Source organism: Oratosquilla oratoria, chromosome 6 (assembly GCF_046742065.1).
Source record: "Oratosquilla oratoria isolate Oo_2021 chromosome 6, ASM4674206v1, whole genome shotgun sequence".
Classification (NCBI taxonomy): domain Eukaryota; kingdom Metazoa; phylum Arthropoda; class Malacostraca; order Stomatopoda; family Squillidae; genus Oratosquilla; species Oratosquilla oratoria.
This window is the reverse complement of record NC_134782.1, coordinates 57749318-57765474: the sequence shown is the minus strand read 5'-3', so window position 1 is coordinate 57765474 and position 16157 is coordinate 57749318. Positions and strand designations below refer to the sequence as shown.

Genomic DNA, 16157 nt, shown 5'->3' with positions numbered 1-16157 from the left:
TTGCAGGAGACCCACATTTCCAAATTAACCAGAAACAGACACCAAATTGGACCAAAAGTTGCTAAAGAAAGAACTATTGTGTTGTTGTCTGGGTACAACTGAGGTGGGGCAGTATAGGTTGTGGTGTTTGTTGTCTTCTGTGTGATGATTGTATCTGGGGCAGTTTGCTTTTGTAGCCAGACCTATTCTGTGTTGGTGGTTTCACTGATAGATGATGATCTTACTGTATTTGTGCTAATGTGGTCCTTACCTCTCTTGGGAGAGGTTTTTCTGTGGTGTTATGTCTGGAGGGGTTTGATGGAATAGGGAGTTTGGTGGTCAGTCTTAAGTGCTCCTGCATGAGAGACTGGCAATGAACCAATAGTCAAAGTGTTTGTTTTGTGATTCTTATAAGAACAGGAAAAACAAGGAATAGTAAAAGCTGGTTCCTTATTCTTCTATGAATGGAAATTAATCTTTACAGCAAAGAATGCTTTATGACTGGTCTGTAGAGTGCCAATACCCTACATTTGGTATATGTAGTATATATACATGGAAAAAAATTAGTTTAATATTGTGAATCTCCCATCTCAGAGATGACAAGAATAAAACCTTTGAGGCAGGAAATTTAATATAATGTGACCTTGCAGCAAACTTAATTGCTGCCAGTACAATTTGACCTACCTCCACTCCTGAACTCATCCATGATTAGTGATGTTCTAAGCTGCTTGGTCAGCGAATATTTCATATAAAACCCATAAATATATTTGCCAGGATAAATTCAAAGAGCTTTTCCATTCAAAATAATTCATTTAAAGTGATATATTAAAATATATATATTAAGGTTAACTATAGGTAAAACTTATACTGTACATATGAGTTGGGCAGATAAAAATAGAGGATATTGTATACAAAGATCTTAAAATGATATAATTATCTACAATATAAAAGTTTACAGTTCAGGTAAAATGGAGCTTAGTAACAACTTCATCATGAGAATTCTTAAGCCTTTGTGGAGTAACATATTTTGCTGAAGTCTGCACAGATTTAATGGACACCTGGTGCCCATTTGTTGAAGTTGATATCTGTGCAAAACTTCTGTCAGAAGATGTAGTACCTTGGTCTTCCCACCTAAAGAAGGAACAGTTCTTTGGTGAGCTATATTGAACAGGACATGCAAAGAAGCCTCTTCCTTGGTTGGGCCCCGGTTTGTCGGTGATATGAAACTTTGCTCTTCGTCCACAACCACAGAAAGGTGGAGTTTTTGTGAATTTTGATGTTTCATTAGGTGGTATGATGCTCATAGTGGAAGCTGAGAGTCTGGGAAGGGATCTGAAGTGTGACAGAGGTGTTTTGAACTGGTGTGTTGCAGAACCCATATTATGTGCTGTAGAAGCACAGAATGATTTTGAATGTAATAATGGGGTTTTACCCTGTCTTTGTCTTAAAAACTGACTAATTCTAGAAGACATTGGTACAGCAGTTACTTTTGACTGCTGAAGGGGAGCCCTGATCTGTTTGTTAGCTGTCTTAATAATTTCATTGGACATCGGTACAGAAATATTTGAATTAAGGGTCTCATCACTTGCACTTTTTGCACTAACATTAACAGATGTGTGCACAGAAGGCACCTTTGACTGTAGAAGAGGACTTTTGAATTGTGTGTTGGGTGCATTATGAACCCTGGAAGCTGGGAGAAAACCTGGTCTTGAGAAAGTAGGTGTCTGAAATTTTGAGCATGGTGCATGGTCACTACCTACAACTACAGTTGAGCTTGTAACTTCTGAATGACAGAGGACATTACAAGGCATTTGTTCAGGGCCACTTTTTTCAGTGAGAGATGCTGGAGTTGTCATTTTCTTTAGGAAGGTATTATTACTCTTATGATGCCATTGCTGTATAACAGCACTTGAATGGGATTGGTGAACATTTGATGTAGAAGGCTGTGGACTTCCTTCATCTTGTACATATTCTTGAGCAACAGCTTTACTGAGGTTAATGTTTCTAGAGGAACCTGGAAGCCCACTACTGGAATATGTGGTGCTTGTATTGTATGGTTTGTTGCTTGTAACTGAATGGTTTATAGATATGCTTGGCAGTACCCTGATGGAAGATGTGCTAGGCATTATATCACTAGGTGTGTTTTGTAGTGCACTACTAGAAGTCATGCTTGTTGGTGCACTGACAGAAGACTTAGTGGTACTTGACTTTATACTACTGGAATATGTCATGCTTGGGAGCACAATGCCAGAGGCCACAGAGGTGACTCGGGGTATACTGTTAGAATCTAAGTTAATATTATTCATCAGTACTTTTTCTGGAGATAGGCTCCTACTTGTATATCTTCCAACACTATGTTCACGGCCTTTGCAAGGAAGATTTACCTTATGGGATGAGGAAGGCTTCATCTTTTGCACTATCTTTTGGCTAGCTTGTTTTAAAAATATTTTTGATGTTGTAACACTATGATCATTGACTGTAGAACTGGTATGCTTCTCTCTAAAGCAATTTGCTTCTGCCAAATCCTCTGCATTCCATTTGCAAACTGATATACTAATAACATTTGAGTTTCCATCAGCTTCTATGCCGTTTTCTGGATCATTACATTGTAAAGAACTTTTGCGCTTCTTAAGAGACAGCAGTACTTCTTTCTGACCAGGTCTCTTGTCTGGCATGTTGTTTCTTACTTGTAAAACATGAGAATTCATTCCTTCATTCCTTGCATTTACCTAAGGGGCAAAGGAAAATTCAAATCAAATATAGATGTTCATTCCTAGATATAAGTACAAGCAAATGTTTTCAAAACAAACACAAGCCTAAATATTAGACATACTGTGATGCTTACCCACCATCACCTGACCTTAAAATCATGGGCTAAAATCTTAGTGATTTCCAGGATACATCCATCACGTGCCATTCTTTTTATGAGTGAAGCTGTATTCCTTGCATCACAAATTCCCGAATGCTGACGTCCATCAAAGCTTAGGCCTAAATCCTGTAGTGCTCCATGAAGGCCTTGAGGTCTTCTGCTGTAGAATTTCTGAAAATGTGTGATATTATCAAAACCTAGTTTCTAGTATCTGTAACTTTCAACTAGTTCCATTTTCTCCCAAAACACCTGTGTATCAATCTTGTGCCTCCCATTCTTGTATATAAATACTTCACCCTTACTTCTTTAAACTACTATACAATTACAGACTTAAGCTATGAACAAGGTGAATCTTAGATACCCTATATAAAGCCCTGATATCCATCCAACAATTGAAAAAATTGGGCTTCCTGAACTGCTTGCGTCGACATTCCTATTGAGGACATACTCCAAGTTCCATTTTCTCCCCAAACACCTGTGTATCAATATTGTGCCTCCCATTCTTGTATATATATACTTCACCCTTGCTTCTTTAAACTACTATACAATTACAGACTTAAGCTATGAACAAAGTGAATCTTAGATACCCTATATAAAGCCCTGATATCCATCCAACAATTGAAAAAATCGGGCTTCCTGAACTGCTTGCGTCGACATTCGTATTGAAGACATACACCCAAGTCCCAGTCTGGAAAGTAGAGACAATTTATTTTGAGAGGGGGATGGAATGTGGTCACTAGAATAAGAAAGGCTAACATGGGGGAGATTTACCTTTGCTGATAAGTATAATTCAAGGAAAGACTAGCATTTTTGAGTGGAAGGGCAGTGAGCTAAACACAGAGAACAGTTAGAGATTTATTCACTGATGTTTCGTCCTTACCAGGACATTCTCAAAGTACATACAATGTTGGTGGGGTTGTTTGGTGTTTGCTGGAGAGAGGGTGGAGTGCCGGAGGACTGGAGGAGTGCCTGTGTGGTTCCGCTTTACAAGGGAAAAGGGGACAAGTGTGAATGTAGTAGTTTCAGAGGGATTAGCTTGTTAAGTGTAGTTGGGAAGGCTTATGGGAGGATCTTGATTGAGAGGATTAGGAGAGGAACAGAGGGAGTAATTGGTGAGGAACACTGTGGATTTAGGACAGGTAGAGGTTGTGTAGATCAGATCTTTGTGGTAAGACAAATATGTGAGAAAGCTATAGGAAAGGGGAAGGATGTTTGTTGGGCTTTTATGGATCTGGAAAAGGCTTACGATAGGATAGACAGAAAGGCACTGTGGGAGGTTATGCAGATATATGGGATAGGAGGAAAGCTTCTAGGAGCTGTCAAGAGTTTTTATGAAAGTAGTAGAGCTTGTGTCAGGATTAGAAATGGAGAAAGTGAGTGTTTCGAGGTAAAGGTGGGACTTCGTCAAGGATACGTTATGTCGCCCTGGCTGTTCAACTTATACATGGATGGGGTAGTGCGAGAGGTAAATGCAAGGGTAGTGGGTCAGGGATTGGAGATGGTTAAAGAAAATGGAGAAAAGTGGGAGGTGAGCCACCTGTTGTTTTCGGACAACACTGCGCTTGTGGCAGGATCAAAGGAGGGATTGAGGAAGTTGGTGACAGAGTTTGGGAGAGTATGTGATAGAAGAAAGCTAAAGATAAATGTGGGTAAAAGTAAGGTGATGAGATGTACAAGGGGTGAAAGTGGCAGTAGACTGGAAGTGAGCATTAAGGGAGAGCAACTGGAAGAAGTGGATAGTTTTAGATACTTGGGTGCAAGTGTGGCAGGAAAAGGTGGAGTGAAGGTGGAGGTAGAATGTAGATTGAGAGAAGCGAGTAAATGCCTTGGTGGATTGAAGAGTGTAATGAGGAATAGACATTTGGGAATGGATGCTAAGAGGAGACTGTATGAAGGAGTGATTGTGCCAACAGCACTGTATGGGGCAGAAACATGGAACATAAGACAGGAAGAGAGAAGGAGTTTGAATGTGTTTAAGATGAGGTGTCTGAGAAGTATGATGGGGGTTACTAGGCTAGATAGAGTGAGAAATAAGGAGATGAGGAGGAGAACAGTGGTGGAAAGGGAGTTGGGAGATAGGGTTGATGAAAGAGTATTAGGATGGTTTGGACACATGGAAAGAATGAGTGAAAAAAGACTAGTAAAAGAGGTATGGAAGGCAGATGTGGAGGGAGTGAACATGAGGGAACGTCCTAGGATGAGGTGGATGGATGGGGTGAAGGGGGCTTTGGGGAAGAGGGGAATGTCTGTTGAGGAAGGACGGGAGAGGACAGAAGACAGGGGTGAATGGAGAATGGTTGTATATGGATGATGTTGTGATGCATGAGGCGGAATGGGTGGGGGGAGAGCAAAATTTGACGCAGCCCGAAGGGAATTCTCCCCGTCTTTTCCTTTTATGCATGGGGGAATGGAGAGGGGGGGGGAGTCGCCGATTTAGTGAAGCGGCCTTGCTGTGGATGTGCTGTGTCTTGCAACACTGCTTCTGACCCAGGGCAATGGACAAGATGCAGGGATGGCCCGTCATCCAGGAGGTGCTAAGATAAGAGGGAGGGTGGAGGCGTGGGGAGTGTTTTCAGGGATGGAATGGGTGGGAGTGATTTTATGCCTTTTCCTTTTTGGCTACCTCCCTTGTAAGGGGGAAAAAAGCCTTGGTATATGTATGTATGTACATACAATCTCAGAAAATGAACAGCTTATATAATTCATCCTTGCCATGTTCCTCTCCCTCCATACCCTCATCCATTCTCAATACTTCTCATGTGACTCTGACCATACTGTTTCTCCCTCCGTTCTCAATCATCCTCTTGACCTCCTTGATGATTAAAGTGCATGCCGCTCCTGCTAATTTTATAAACCCATCCCTACGGTTGATGCAGGGGTGGGAAGTAATGTAGGCTGCCTCCACTATTTTTCTTTTCTTTTTCTCTAGACCTTTGTGGAGCACCTCTATCCTGTTCCAATCTGGAAGATGACCACATTGGTTTAAATGAACCACTAGCAAGTTGGAGGTTCTATGAGCTTTGACGTCATTCTTATGTTCATATGATTGCAGCTCCACTGATCTTCCTGTCTCTCCATCATATCCTAATGGGCAACCACCACATGGTATATTGTAGACCGCGCCTTTCTCCATAACTTTTTCTGAGTTATTTTTATTCTTGCTCCTGACAACCTCTCCTAATTTCGTACCCGTGGAAAAAGCAACGCTCACACCCACTTTTGTGAGAATATGTCCCAACTCATCCGTGTACTTAGAGTTGGGGACGGACAAAATCCCGGCCCTGTCTTCTCCGGACCAGTTGGCCTTCTTCCTTCTCATTATTGCTGTTGCTTTCTTTCTTAATCTGTGCAGCAGTCCTTCCGGGTATCTGAGTTTCGTGAATGTTTTGAATATATATTTAATTTCATCCTCTAGAAACTCTTCGCTGTATATACAGTACACAGGAGTGGCATGCACTTTAATCATCAAGGAGGTCAAGAGGATGATTGAGAATGGAGGATGAAGTAGCATGGTCGGAGTCACATGAGAAGTATTGAGAATGGATGAGGGTATGGAGGGAGAGGAACATGGCAAGGATGAATTATAAGCTGTTCATTTTATGAGATTGTATGTACTTTGAGAATGTCCTGGTAAGGATGAAACGTCAGTGAATAAAACTCCAACTATTCTCTGTGTTTAATTCACTGCCCTTCCACTCATTTGTCTTCCATACTTCAACTAGCATTTTTGTTAAAATACATACATGGAGAAAGGAAAGACTAACATTTTTGTTAAAATACACACATGAAGAAAGAAATATAGGAAATGATAAAAGACAGCATGATGATGAACTGCATGCCAAGTATGATATGAAAATCAGGGACCAAACTGTCAAATGTACCCTACAAATAAATACCAGTGTTTTCTACCTTTTATAAGGGGAGTGATAGTCTCCCAGCACTTATGAAGAAAATCTCGCTCAAGTTAGTCCAAATGGTATATACATACATACATATACCAAAGGCCTTTTCCCCCCTTACAAGGGAGGTAGCCAAAAAAACAAAGGCATAAAAACCATTCACACCCATTCCATTCCCAATATACACTGCTCCCCTCCATCCTCTACCCTCCCTCTTATCTTGGCACCTCCTGGATGATGGGTCATCCCTGTATCTTGTCCACTGCCCTGGGTCAGAAGCAGTGTCACAAGACACAGCACATCCACAGCAAGGCTGCTTCATTAAATCGGCGACACCCCTCTCTGTCCCCTCATGCAGAAAAGGAGAAGGGGAGAAATCCCTTCGGGTTGCATCAAATTTTTCTCACACATACTCCCTCTCCCCCACCCATTCCACCTCATGGATCACAACATCATCCATACTCAACCATTCTCCACTCACTCCTGTCTTCTCCCATCCTTCCTTAACAGACATTCCTCAAAGCCCCTTTTACCCCATCCATCCATCTCATCCTCGGTCGCCCCCTCATGTTCACTCCTTTCACACCTCTTTTACTAGTCTTTCTTCACTCATTCTTTCCATGTGTCCAAACCATCCTAATACTCTTTCATCAACCCTATCTCCCAGCTCCCTTTCCAACCCAGTTCTCCTCATTTCTCACTCTATCCAGCCTAGTAGCCCCTATCATACTTCTCAGACACCTCATCTCAAACACATTCAAACTTCTTCTCTCTTCCTCTCTTATATTCCATGTTTCTGCCCCCATACAGTACTGTTGGCACAATCACTCGTACATATAACCTCTTAGCATCCATTCCCAAATGTCTATTTCTCATTACACTTTTTAATCCACCAAGGCATTCACTTGCTTCTCTCAATCTACATTCTACCTCCACCTCCACTCTTCCCTTTCCTGCCACGTTTGCACCCAAGTATCTAAAACTATCTGCTTCCTCCAGTAAACCTGATATAAAATAAATAAGTAATCTTGTACATTGTGACTCCCTCTGAAATGAACATCATGCAACAGATGGAAAAAAGATGTTAAAACAAACTATATTCCCACCTGACCAAGTAGCATATGCAGCTCTTTTCATAGAAGACTCTTTAGAAGTAGTTTCTGCACTGAAGACAAAGTCGTATTCTTTAGACAAGTCCCTCACCCATCTAGTGAAGAGCGCCAGGCATGTCTGAAGGGGAACACCACTATCCACCTGCTCCTGTGTGATACCTTATCAGAGTAACAAGAAATGAATGGCAATGGTTATTACAACGGACTTCATGATGCCCTATTCTGGGCAGATATAACACGTAATAATAACTATAAGACAACTACTGTCCTGGAAACCATTTAACTCTACTTGCTTATGGGTGAATAACTGTAAATTCTGTTCTGACACAATTTATGGTAGAAACTGGGATCACAACTACATCTACAACTATGTGTACCACAAACCATTTGTATTAGTTTGATATATATCAGGACCCTTTAGCTCTTATAAGAGTGGTGGTGGTGGGTGACTGAGTCAAAGCACACACACACACACACTTCATATATAACTTGTTCTGAAAACTATTATTTTTTCATTGGTGGACAATTTTTTTTTGGATGAAAATACATATAACTACAGGATTTCTCATGAATGTTATCAAATATAATTCTGCAATAAATAAAACACATAATAATATTCTTTTTACATATATTCATACACCAAAGAGACATTCCCCAGTAGAAGGGGTGGAGGGTGAGTTTGTATGTGTGTGTGTGTGGGGGGGTACTCAAATCCTACTCCCACCCGCACCTGAACTCAGAAGTCTCATCACTAGTCTCCAACTGTCTACAAGTTACAGAACTTTATACATACATATACCAAGGTCAAAAAGGCATAACTCCACTCCCATCCACCACCTTTCCCTCCTTCACCTCTCAGCTCCTCACAGATGATGGGTCATCCCTGCACCTTGCCCATTGCCCTGGGTCAGAAGCAATGCAGCAAGACAGCACATCCACAGCAAGGCTACTTCATTCAATCAGTGACCTCCAGCCCCCCATGCAGAAACATTGAAGACGGGCAGAAATCCTTTTGGGCTGTGCCAAATATCACTCACACATAACATCTCCCTGCCTGCCCCCTTCCATTCATCACAGTATCATCTATACACAGCCATTCTCCATTCACCCTATCTTCTTTCTTCTCCCTCCCTTTCTCAACAGACATTCCCTCTTGCTCAATGCCCCTTTCACTCCATCCATCCATCTCATCCTTGGTCACCCCCTCATGTTCACTCCATCCACCTCTGCCTTACACACATTTTTTACTAATCTTTCTTCATTCCTTCTTTCCATGTGCCCAAACCATCCCAATATCATCAACCCTATCTCCTATCTCCTTTTCCACCACTACTCTCCTCCTCACCTCTTCGTCTCTCATTTTATCCAACCTTATAACCCATACCATACTTCTCAGACATTTCATCTCAAACACATTCAAACTCTTCTTCTCTTATGTTCTATGTCTCTGCCCAATACAGTGCTGTCAGCACAATCATCCCTTCATACAATCTCTTCCTAGTATCCATTCCCCACTGTCTATTTCTCATTACACTTTTTAATCCCCTCAGGCACTTACTTGCTTCTCTCAATCTACAATATACCTCCACTCTTCTCTTTCCTGCCACATGTGACCCCAAGTACCTCAAGCTATCCACTTCTTCCAGTCTCTCTCCTTTAAGATTTACTTCCTAATTGCTCTCCCTTTGTACATCTCATCACCTTACATTTACCCACATTTACCTTTAACTTTCTCCTATCGCATACCTTCCCAAATTCCATTACTAACCCCCTTAATCCAAGCACATTGTTGTCAGCAACTGGCTTACCTCCCACTTTTCTTTGTTTTCTTTAGCCATCTTCATTCCCCTGCCCATTACCCTTGCATTTACCTCCCACACCACTTACTCTCTCCATTTCTAATTCTAATATAGACTCTACTACTCTTGTAAAAACTCTTGATTGCCCTTAACAGCTTTCCTCCAATTCCATAACTGCCAAACCTCCAAACTTTATGAAATTCATGAAATTATTAAATGTCATTACATTCAGAAACTGGCATAGGTCACACTGTATTTATTATTCTGAGCTCCAAAAAGGCTTTTGTTCAGAGCTTACAAGAATCCTACCTGTAAGTTCAATGCAGAAATCAGAAAGCTTTGGATTCTCAAATGGAAGAACATATTGCTGAAACTCTGATAAGATACAACCAGTGGACATCTGGAGAAGCACTGCGGGGAATTCTATGATTTCTTGTGGTCTCTGTGGCTGACCTTTGTCCCAGCATGTTGATTCAAAATCCACCACAAATATGTATTCAAACACTTGGCCTGTAAATACAAAAGAATAGATAATATGATAATATAATATACATAAGCTGACAATATTAATCTAATGGATCAAGCAGAAAAAAAAAAAAAAAAAAAAAAAAAAAAAAAAAAAAAAAAATAATGGTTCCTTTAAAAATAGTCCCATGATGAATTACTGGAACTGAAATGTTACAAAATTAAAGGTAGATAAGGAATCTATGGTATTGTAATTCAAAATTTTCTGGGTAAATGCTGCATTTATTAATTTATTATTTTGCTCCTGAAAAATTCAAACTTAGGAAATTTGAACCATCAACATCTAGATTAAAGGTTTTTACTATCAAATAACTTCAAAGAGAATGACCAATACAGCACCTACAATTATAATGATGAGCAACCTAAATAGTAGTGAGTTTAGCCTCTAGAAATTATGAATCAATATCTATATGATTCCTTATAACTAGAAAAACTTACCTTTGCCATCTGTCATCAAACCACCATTCTGCTGATTCTTTCTACATCTTATCAGCCCAAGCTCTCTGTAATAATCAAAACAGATTTGCAAAATTAAGTGAAATGCAGTAATGTACAGGTATTGGAATCATATGCAATACCAGTGTAAATCATTGCTAGTAATACAGCAATAATTTATTGGGCATATATTATACAATAATAACTATGAGCACATCCTCACAAATCAATATAATCTCATCATGAAAATGTAAATCAGTAATTCACTGAATGGATGAAAGATTTCTTGAAGGGAAGATACATGAGGACAGTAGATGTCAAGAAGGGGAGAAATTACCAGCAGAGTTCCACAAGGTTCAGTATTTGCACCAATAATGTTTCTTATTTATGTCAATGACATAATGGAAGTTAAAACAAGCTATGCAAACATGTTTGCAGATGATGTAAAAACCATGAGAAGAGCGAAAATGTGGACTGTAGGCTATTGCAAAAAGATCTACACTATTTTTGCATGGAGCCAATAATGGAAAATGAATTTCACTACCAACACATGCATAGTAATGGAAATGGGCAAGAGCTGCAAAAGACCATCTTTAAACTATTCCTTGGGAAGTGAATCCATTACAAAAGCAAAAGAGGAGAAAGATTTGGGAATGTTGATAAAAGACAACCTGTCACCTGATAGACATATCATCAGGATTGTGGGAGAGACATATGAGCTACCACAAAATATTTAAGTAGTTTTTCACTGTATGGATGAAGAGATGATGAAAAAACTCATAGAAACCCCTGATCTATCCATGACTGGAATCTGTGTCTCAGCCTAGCAGATACATCACATGAGAAAAGACTATAAACCCTGTATCTGCCAACTTTGAAAGATCTAAGAGAAAGAGGTGCTTTGATTACAATATTCAGGTCACTGATGGTGATAGACTACAGTAACATAAGAGATCTCTTGATTAAGGATAGTAAGGTTTTAAGAAGTCATAAGAATGTGATGGTGTAGTACGATGTAGCATCGTGGAATTATATTATGTATTATACTTACATATAGCTCAATTAGGTATTGTATATTTTCCCCATTGTATAATTGATTGTCACTGTGCATTTTGTAATTGCGTATAAGTATGTTGGGCATATTGTTAGTCTTCAATATTGTCACTGTGTATTTTGTATCTGTGTACCAGTATGTATGAGGGGACCAAGTGCACAGCCCCATGTTTGGCACCAAAAACAATACACAGTGTTAGTTGTAACTCAGCCTCCGAACTGTATATACTCATTTGTTAATTGTAGTGCTTTATCAAATTGTGATTTAATACACTAATTTACATTGTTAATATACTTTTATTTGGTATTTTTTTAGAAGTGCACACCTATGCGATATAGCAATAGAAAATTATTTTGTAAATTATAATACATCAACATAATTTGCAATTTTCTTGGAAACTAATAACAAAAAAGTTGCTAAAAATGATTTATTAACAAATGAAGTTGTGACGGTTGAATGATATACCATGTTTGTTATGATAGATGCCGAGGTCGAAGAAAGGAAAAGATGAATTTGTCTATTCTAACCTAACCTATCTAACCTATATTTAGTAATTTGGTACCTCAAATTCTGAAGATTATCCTGATTGTCATCACAGATGCTGACAGCCTAATTATTATTATACCTCAGGCAATTAACAAACAATGGCAGAAACCCATGTTCTCTCAAACAAGGAAACCCTATTGTCTTTGTAGCAGTGCTTATTAACATGACCTGGAGTTGGAGAACACCCAGTCCACAATGTGGAAGCCATCGTCTAATTGATAGTGACTGGATTGGACAGATGACAACATGGCATCTGGATTGTATCCTAGATTCTCTCAAAACACACTACCAGACCAACTGACCCTCACGAGGAAGGACAACAGGACTGGCAGCAGCGGTAGTCCACTACGGCTGTGAGGATCGACCTCAGAACTTCACTAAGTAAACTAAGTAAGTAAGTAAACTAAGTAAGTAGTGGCTTCATTCATTTGTAGATTTGCTTGTAGCAAGGTTTTTTGTTATTTATTTTCACCAAGAAAATTGCATATTACGTTCATGTATTATAATTTACAAATTAATATTTAATTTGCTAATACTATATCGTGCAGGTGTGCACAACTAAAATAATACCCTGACTCCCAATGCTCAATCCCCCTTCTTTATGTTATTTATGGAATGTCAATCGAGCAGGGGCTACCTTGAGCTCCTGCTGTGTAGGCACTACTCAGCTACTGAGAGTAGCCACTTTGACTCTCTCCATAACCAAAGGGGCTACGGACCTCCAATTGCTTGGCCTTGGGAAAGGAGATGAATCAATTTTCTTCTGGAGCCAAGTGCTGTAGACCTAACATTACGTTCCTAACAGGGCTTGTTCCTTACAAAGTAACAAAGCCAGGGATGCAAACAAGCCAGAGCAAAACTGAAAGTTTTCGAGTCTAATCTCAAAATTCACACATTGACATTCTCCCCAACTTGCCCAAATGAAATGACTTCGGCAATAGCTGACTTACCTTGCAAGTTTCTTCGTGGCCATTGTCATAATACTTCTTTGATGAGACAGAAAGTAGCCAAAATCGTTAACTTTAGGACTTTCGGCATTATACTGTTTCTTTCATATGGTGTTTGTAATGTTGACAAAAACAGTGACCACTACATCCTCCTACTTTTTGAACTTCGGCCTGGCGCTCCCGCGTACTTTGTTTATATTTTTGAATGGAAAGATTGTCAGGACTCAATTATGCAAAGACTGTACTTTATATCTATTTTATTTGATTCGGTAACACCATTTACAAAATTTGCCCTAATTAATACCAGACGATTTTATTAATTAAATGAAGTTGTAATGGCCCCCCCTAGAACAAAGTATGTGAAAAGCATTATTGCAATTAAATTTAAATCATGGAAAGAAAGTAGCAGAAAGGAGGTGCAGCAAAAGTTAAAAGTAAATTATCATTCTTTTGTGAGTAGAGATTAAAAATGTCATGAAGGTGCCCCTGGCAATGAGTGTATAAATTGTATATGGTCAAAACCTCCAAACGGGAACACCTAATCGAAAATGTTCAAAAATTTACATTTATTGCGGCCCTACCGATATTTTTTTCTCTTACTAGTTTGAGCGTTGTCACCTGATCATTGTTTGGGTTTCATTTAATCATCTACAAGTCTGTTTCACTCCCTCATATTATCAGCAAGAATATGTTATAATTAAGTAAAGTTAAATAATTTTATTTATACCTTGATAAGTCACATTTTTGTCATTTCCGTTCAACTTTATGACGGTATACTCTTACATATCTGAAGTTCTGTGTGATTTACCATATTTATGTAAAAATGTACAAAGCTGTGAGTCGTGCAAACTGGACACAAAAGTATTCATCCACTGTAGGTGTACAATTCCCCAATAGGTTTCGAATCTTAGGATAATGAAGTGATTATGTAAGAGTCGACAGTCACAGGATGCTGAGGGGAGTGTCATAGATCAACTGTGTATGAAATGTTACCACATAAACTGTTTATTCATTGTGATTTGAATTTTATAACTTAAAAACTAATTCTAGAAAAAAAATATGACACAAGCGCAAATCGGTGTTGTATTAAGATGTGGAAGAGACATGGACAACACAATGAAAGAAGACCCCAGGAGATGCTGAAGATGATAAAATTGGGATGATTGTTTTAGGATGATGAGACATTAAATCGAAAAATTTGCCCGTTAGTTCAAAATGATCCGTGAATATAATGACGTGATTTTTCTATCGGGAAAGGAAAAAAAATCACATTTCTTAAACATAACTTAAACACTATCTTCACGTGAGTTTACACCCTTTTTCACGATTTGTATGCCCAGTTGTGTTCACGCAATATGGTCTACCTTGCTGCCATGTTTCGCTGCCCGTATAGAGTCTGAGGGTGTTGCTTTCAGATTATTTCTGTAGAGCTGGTCCTTGTGACCTGGTGCTACATTTTGTTGTTGAAGAAAACTTGTTCCTTGTGCTTCATCTCCTTCGTCAGAAGATGACTACGTTTCCGGAATTTTGAAGGTGGACCTTCAGCCTCGTCATGTACCAGGCGAGGGACTTTGTTCATAAAGATCTCCTCCTTCTTCAGGAGCTTTTTATACTCTTTCTCCTTCCGAAGTCGGTCAGCCTCCTCTTTGGATGCCATCTTTGCCTTCCAGAGCTCCTTCTCGCGTTGCTTGGCCTTCAAGAACCTCTCCTTTTCTCTTCTCTTGGCTTCCTTCAGCTCTTCTTTGATTCTTTGTTTCTGGAGACTGTACGCGACCATCTGCGTCTTGAGAGAGGATGGGTGGTTCCTCTTCTTGTGAAGGAATTTTTCATTCTCCTCAACGGGTAAAGTATTCACAGTCTCAGGGCTTTTGTTACCCTCCTCCCCAGACTTCTCTTCCTCTTTCTCATCATCATCATCATCATCGTCTTCATCGTCGTCGTCCAGGACCCCGACACCGTCATCACCTTCATCCAGCCCATCGTCCACGTCGTCCTCGTCTTCTTTGTCCTCGGTGACGTAATCCACGTCTACGGGCACTTCGTCACTGCCGGCAGCCTCGGTCTTATCTTCGTCGTCGGCAATGGTGTCCTCTGGCATCTCAGACATGGCTATGAGGAACAAATCTTTGACTTCCGGGGGCGGGGCGGTGTGAGCTGTCAAAGGTAGCCAGTTAGGGTCGTCACTCTCTTCGTCCTCTTCCCCCTCCTCTCCCTCTTCCTCCTCCTCCTCCTCAATTTCTTTCTCTTTCTCTTCTTTATCTAATTCTTTCTTCCTTTCGTCCCACTGTATGTTCTGGTTTTCCTTCTCTTCCCTCCCTTCTTCTTCCTCCTCCTCTCCTTGTGAGTGGCGGGCCTTGAACCATTTCATTCTCTTGAAGGATCGGGGATCCCAGAACTTCTTGGGGCACTTGAGGTTCTTCCTAGCGACGTGGAAAGCGACGTGGCCGCGATGCTCCACTGGCGTGTGGCAGAGAGGGGTCACTCTTCCGTCGTAAATTAACTGAGTTTTAACGTCGGGCTTACACGTCGTCCCGAGTTTCTCGTCCCATCGACAGGTCAGGTACTTGGTCCGCCTCACTTTGTTGGTGACGGTGGGCCTAAGCTGAAGGAGGCTGCAGGAGCAGTGCCATGGGTTGTCCTGCAGTTGTATCAGCTTCGCAGGAAGCGTCCGGAAGATCCCCAGGGGCAGAGTTGAAAGGTTATTGTTGTTTAAGTAAAGCTCTCGAAGGTTCACCAGATCGTCGAAGGTCCCGGGGACTATCTCGTCGAGGCTGTTGTGGCTCAGGTCGAGCAGCTGCAGAGACGTGAGGCTGTAGAAGGCGTCCATGGACAGGCGAGCCAGGCGGCAGTTGCTGAGATTCAGCTCCTGGAGGGCAGGGGCGGCAGTGAAGGCGTCGTAGTCGATGGAGTGGATGTCTCCGTGGATGGTCAGCTGTTCCAGGGAGGGCATTCCCTCGAGGAGGAGACGCGAGAGAGTGAGGAGGGTCACATT

At 40.6% G+C, this 16157-nt stretch overlaps 2 protein-coding genes across 3 annotated transcripts in view; both read right to left on the bottom strand.

Annotated features, from left to right (window-relative positions):
- Positions 1-757: 757 nt before the first annotated feature.
- LOC143026495 (uncharacterized) lies at positions 758-13367 on the bottom strand. 2 transcript variants are annotated; one of them, XM_076186979.1, is made up of 7 exons: positions 13169-13367; positions 10622-10686; positions 9968-10168; positions 7854-8018; positions 3436-3536; positions 2840-3019; positions 759-2708 (listed from the first exon to the last, which is right to left on the bottom strand). In XM_076186979.1, the coding sequence occupies exons 1-7, from the start codon at positions 13195-13197 to the stop codon at positions 939-941; spliced, it is 2511 nt and encodes an 836-aa protein (XP_076043094.1). In that variant the 5' UTR covers positions 13198-13367; the 3' UTR covers positions 759-938. The 2 variants fall into 2 exon arrangements, with proteins under 2 accessions (XP_076043095.1, XP_076043094.1); XM_076186980.1 differs by lacking the exons at positions 10622-10686; positions 13169-13367 and having other exon boundaries at positions 758-2708; positions 7951-8018; positions 9968-10012.
- Positions 13368-13405: 38 nt separating this feature from the next.
- The window catches only part of LOC143026494 (uncharacterized), a 19291-nt gene continuing 16539 nt past the window's right edge, over positions 13406-16157 (bottom strand). Inside the window, exon 4 of the mRNA XM_076186978.1 lies at positions 13406-16157. This exon is cut by the window's right edge and continues 1155 nt beyond it. Coding sequence (XP_076043093.1) covers positions 14616-16157 — 1542 coding nt within the window. The 3' untranslated portion in view covers positions 13406-14615.

Excerpts from the sequence above, each read along its gene's own strand:
- LOC143026495 (XM_076186979.1), bottom strand. The coding sequence starts at position 13,197 with ATGACAATGGCCACGAAGAAACTTGCAAG. Across the intron at positions 10,687-13,168 it reads GCCACGAAGAAACTTGCAAG|AGAGCTTGGGCTGATAAGAT; the intron begins GTAAGTCAGCTA and ends TGATTATTACAG. Across the intron at positions 2,709-2,839 it reads TTTTAGCCCATGATTTTAAG|GTAAATGCAAGGAATGAAGG; the intron begins GTCAGGTGATGG and ends TTTGCCCCTTAG.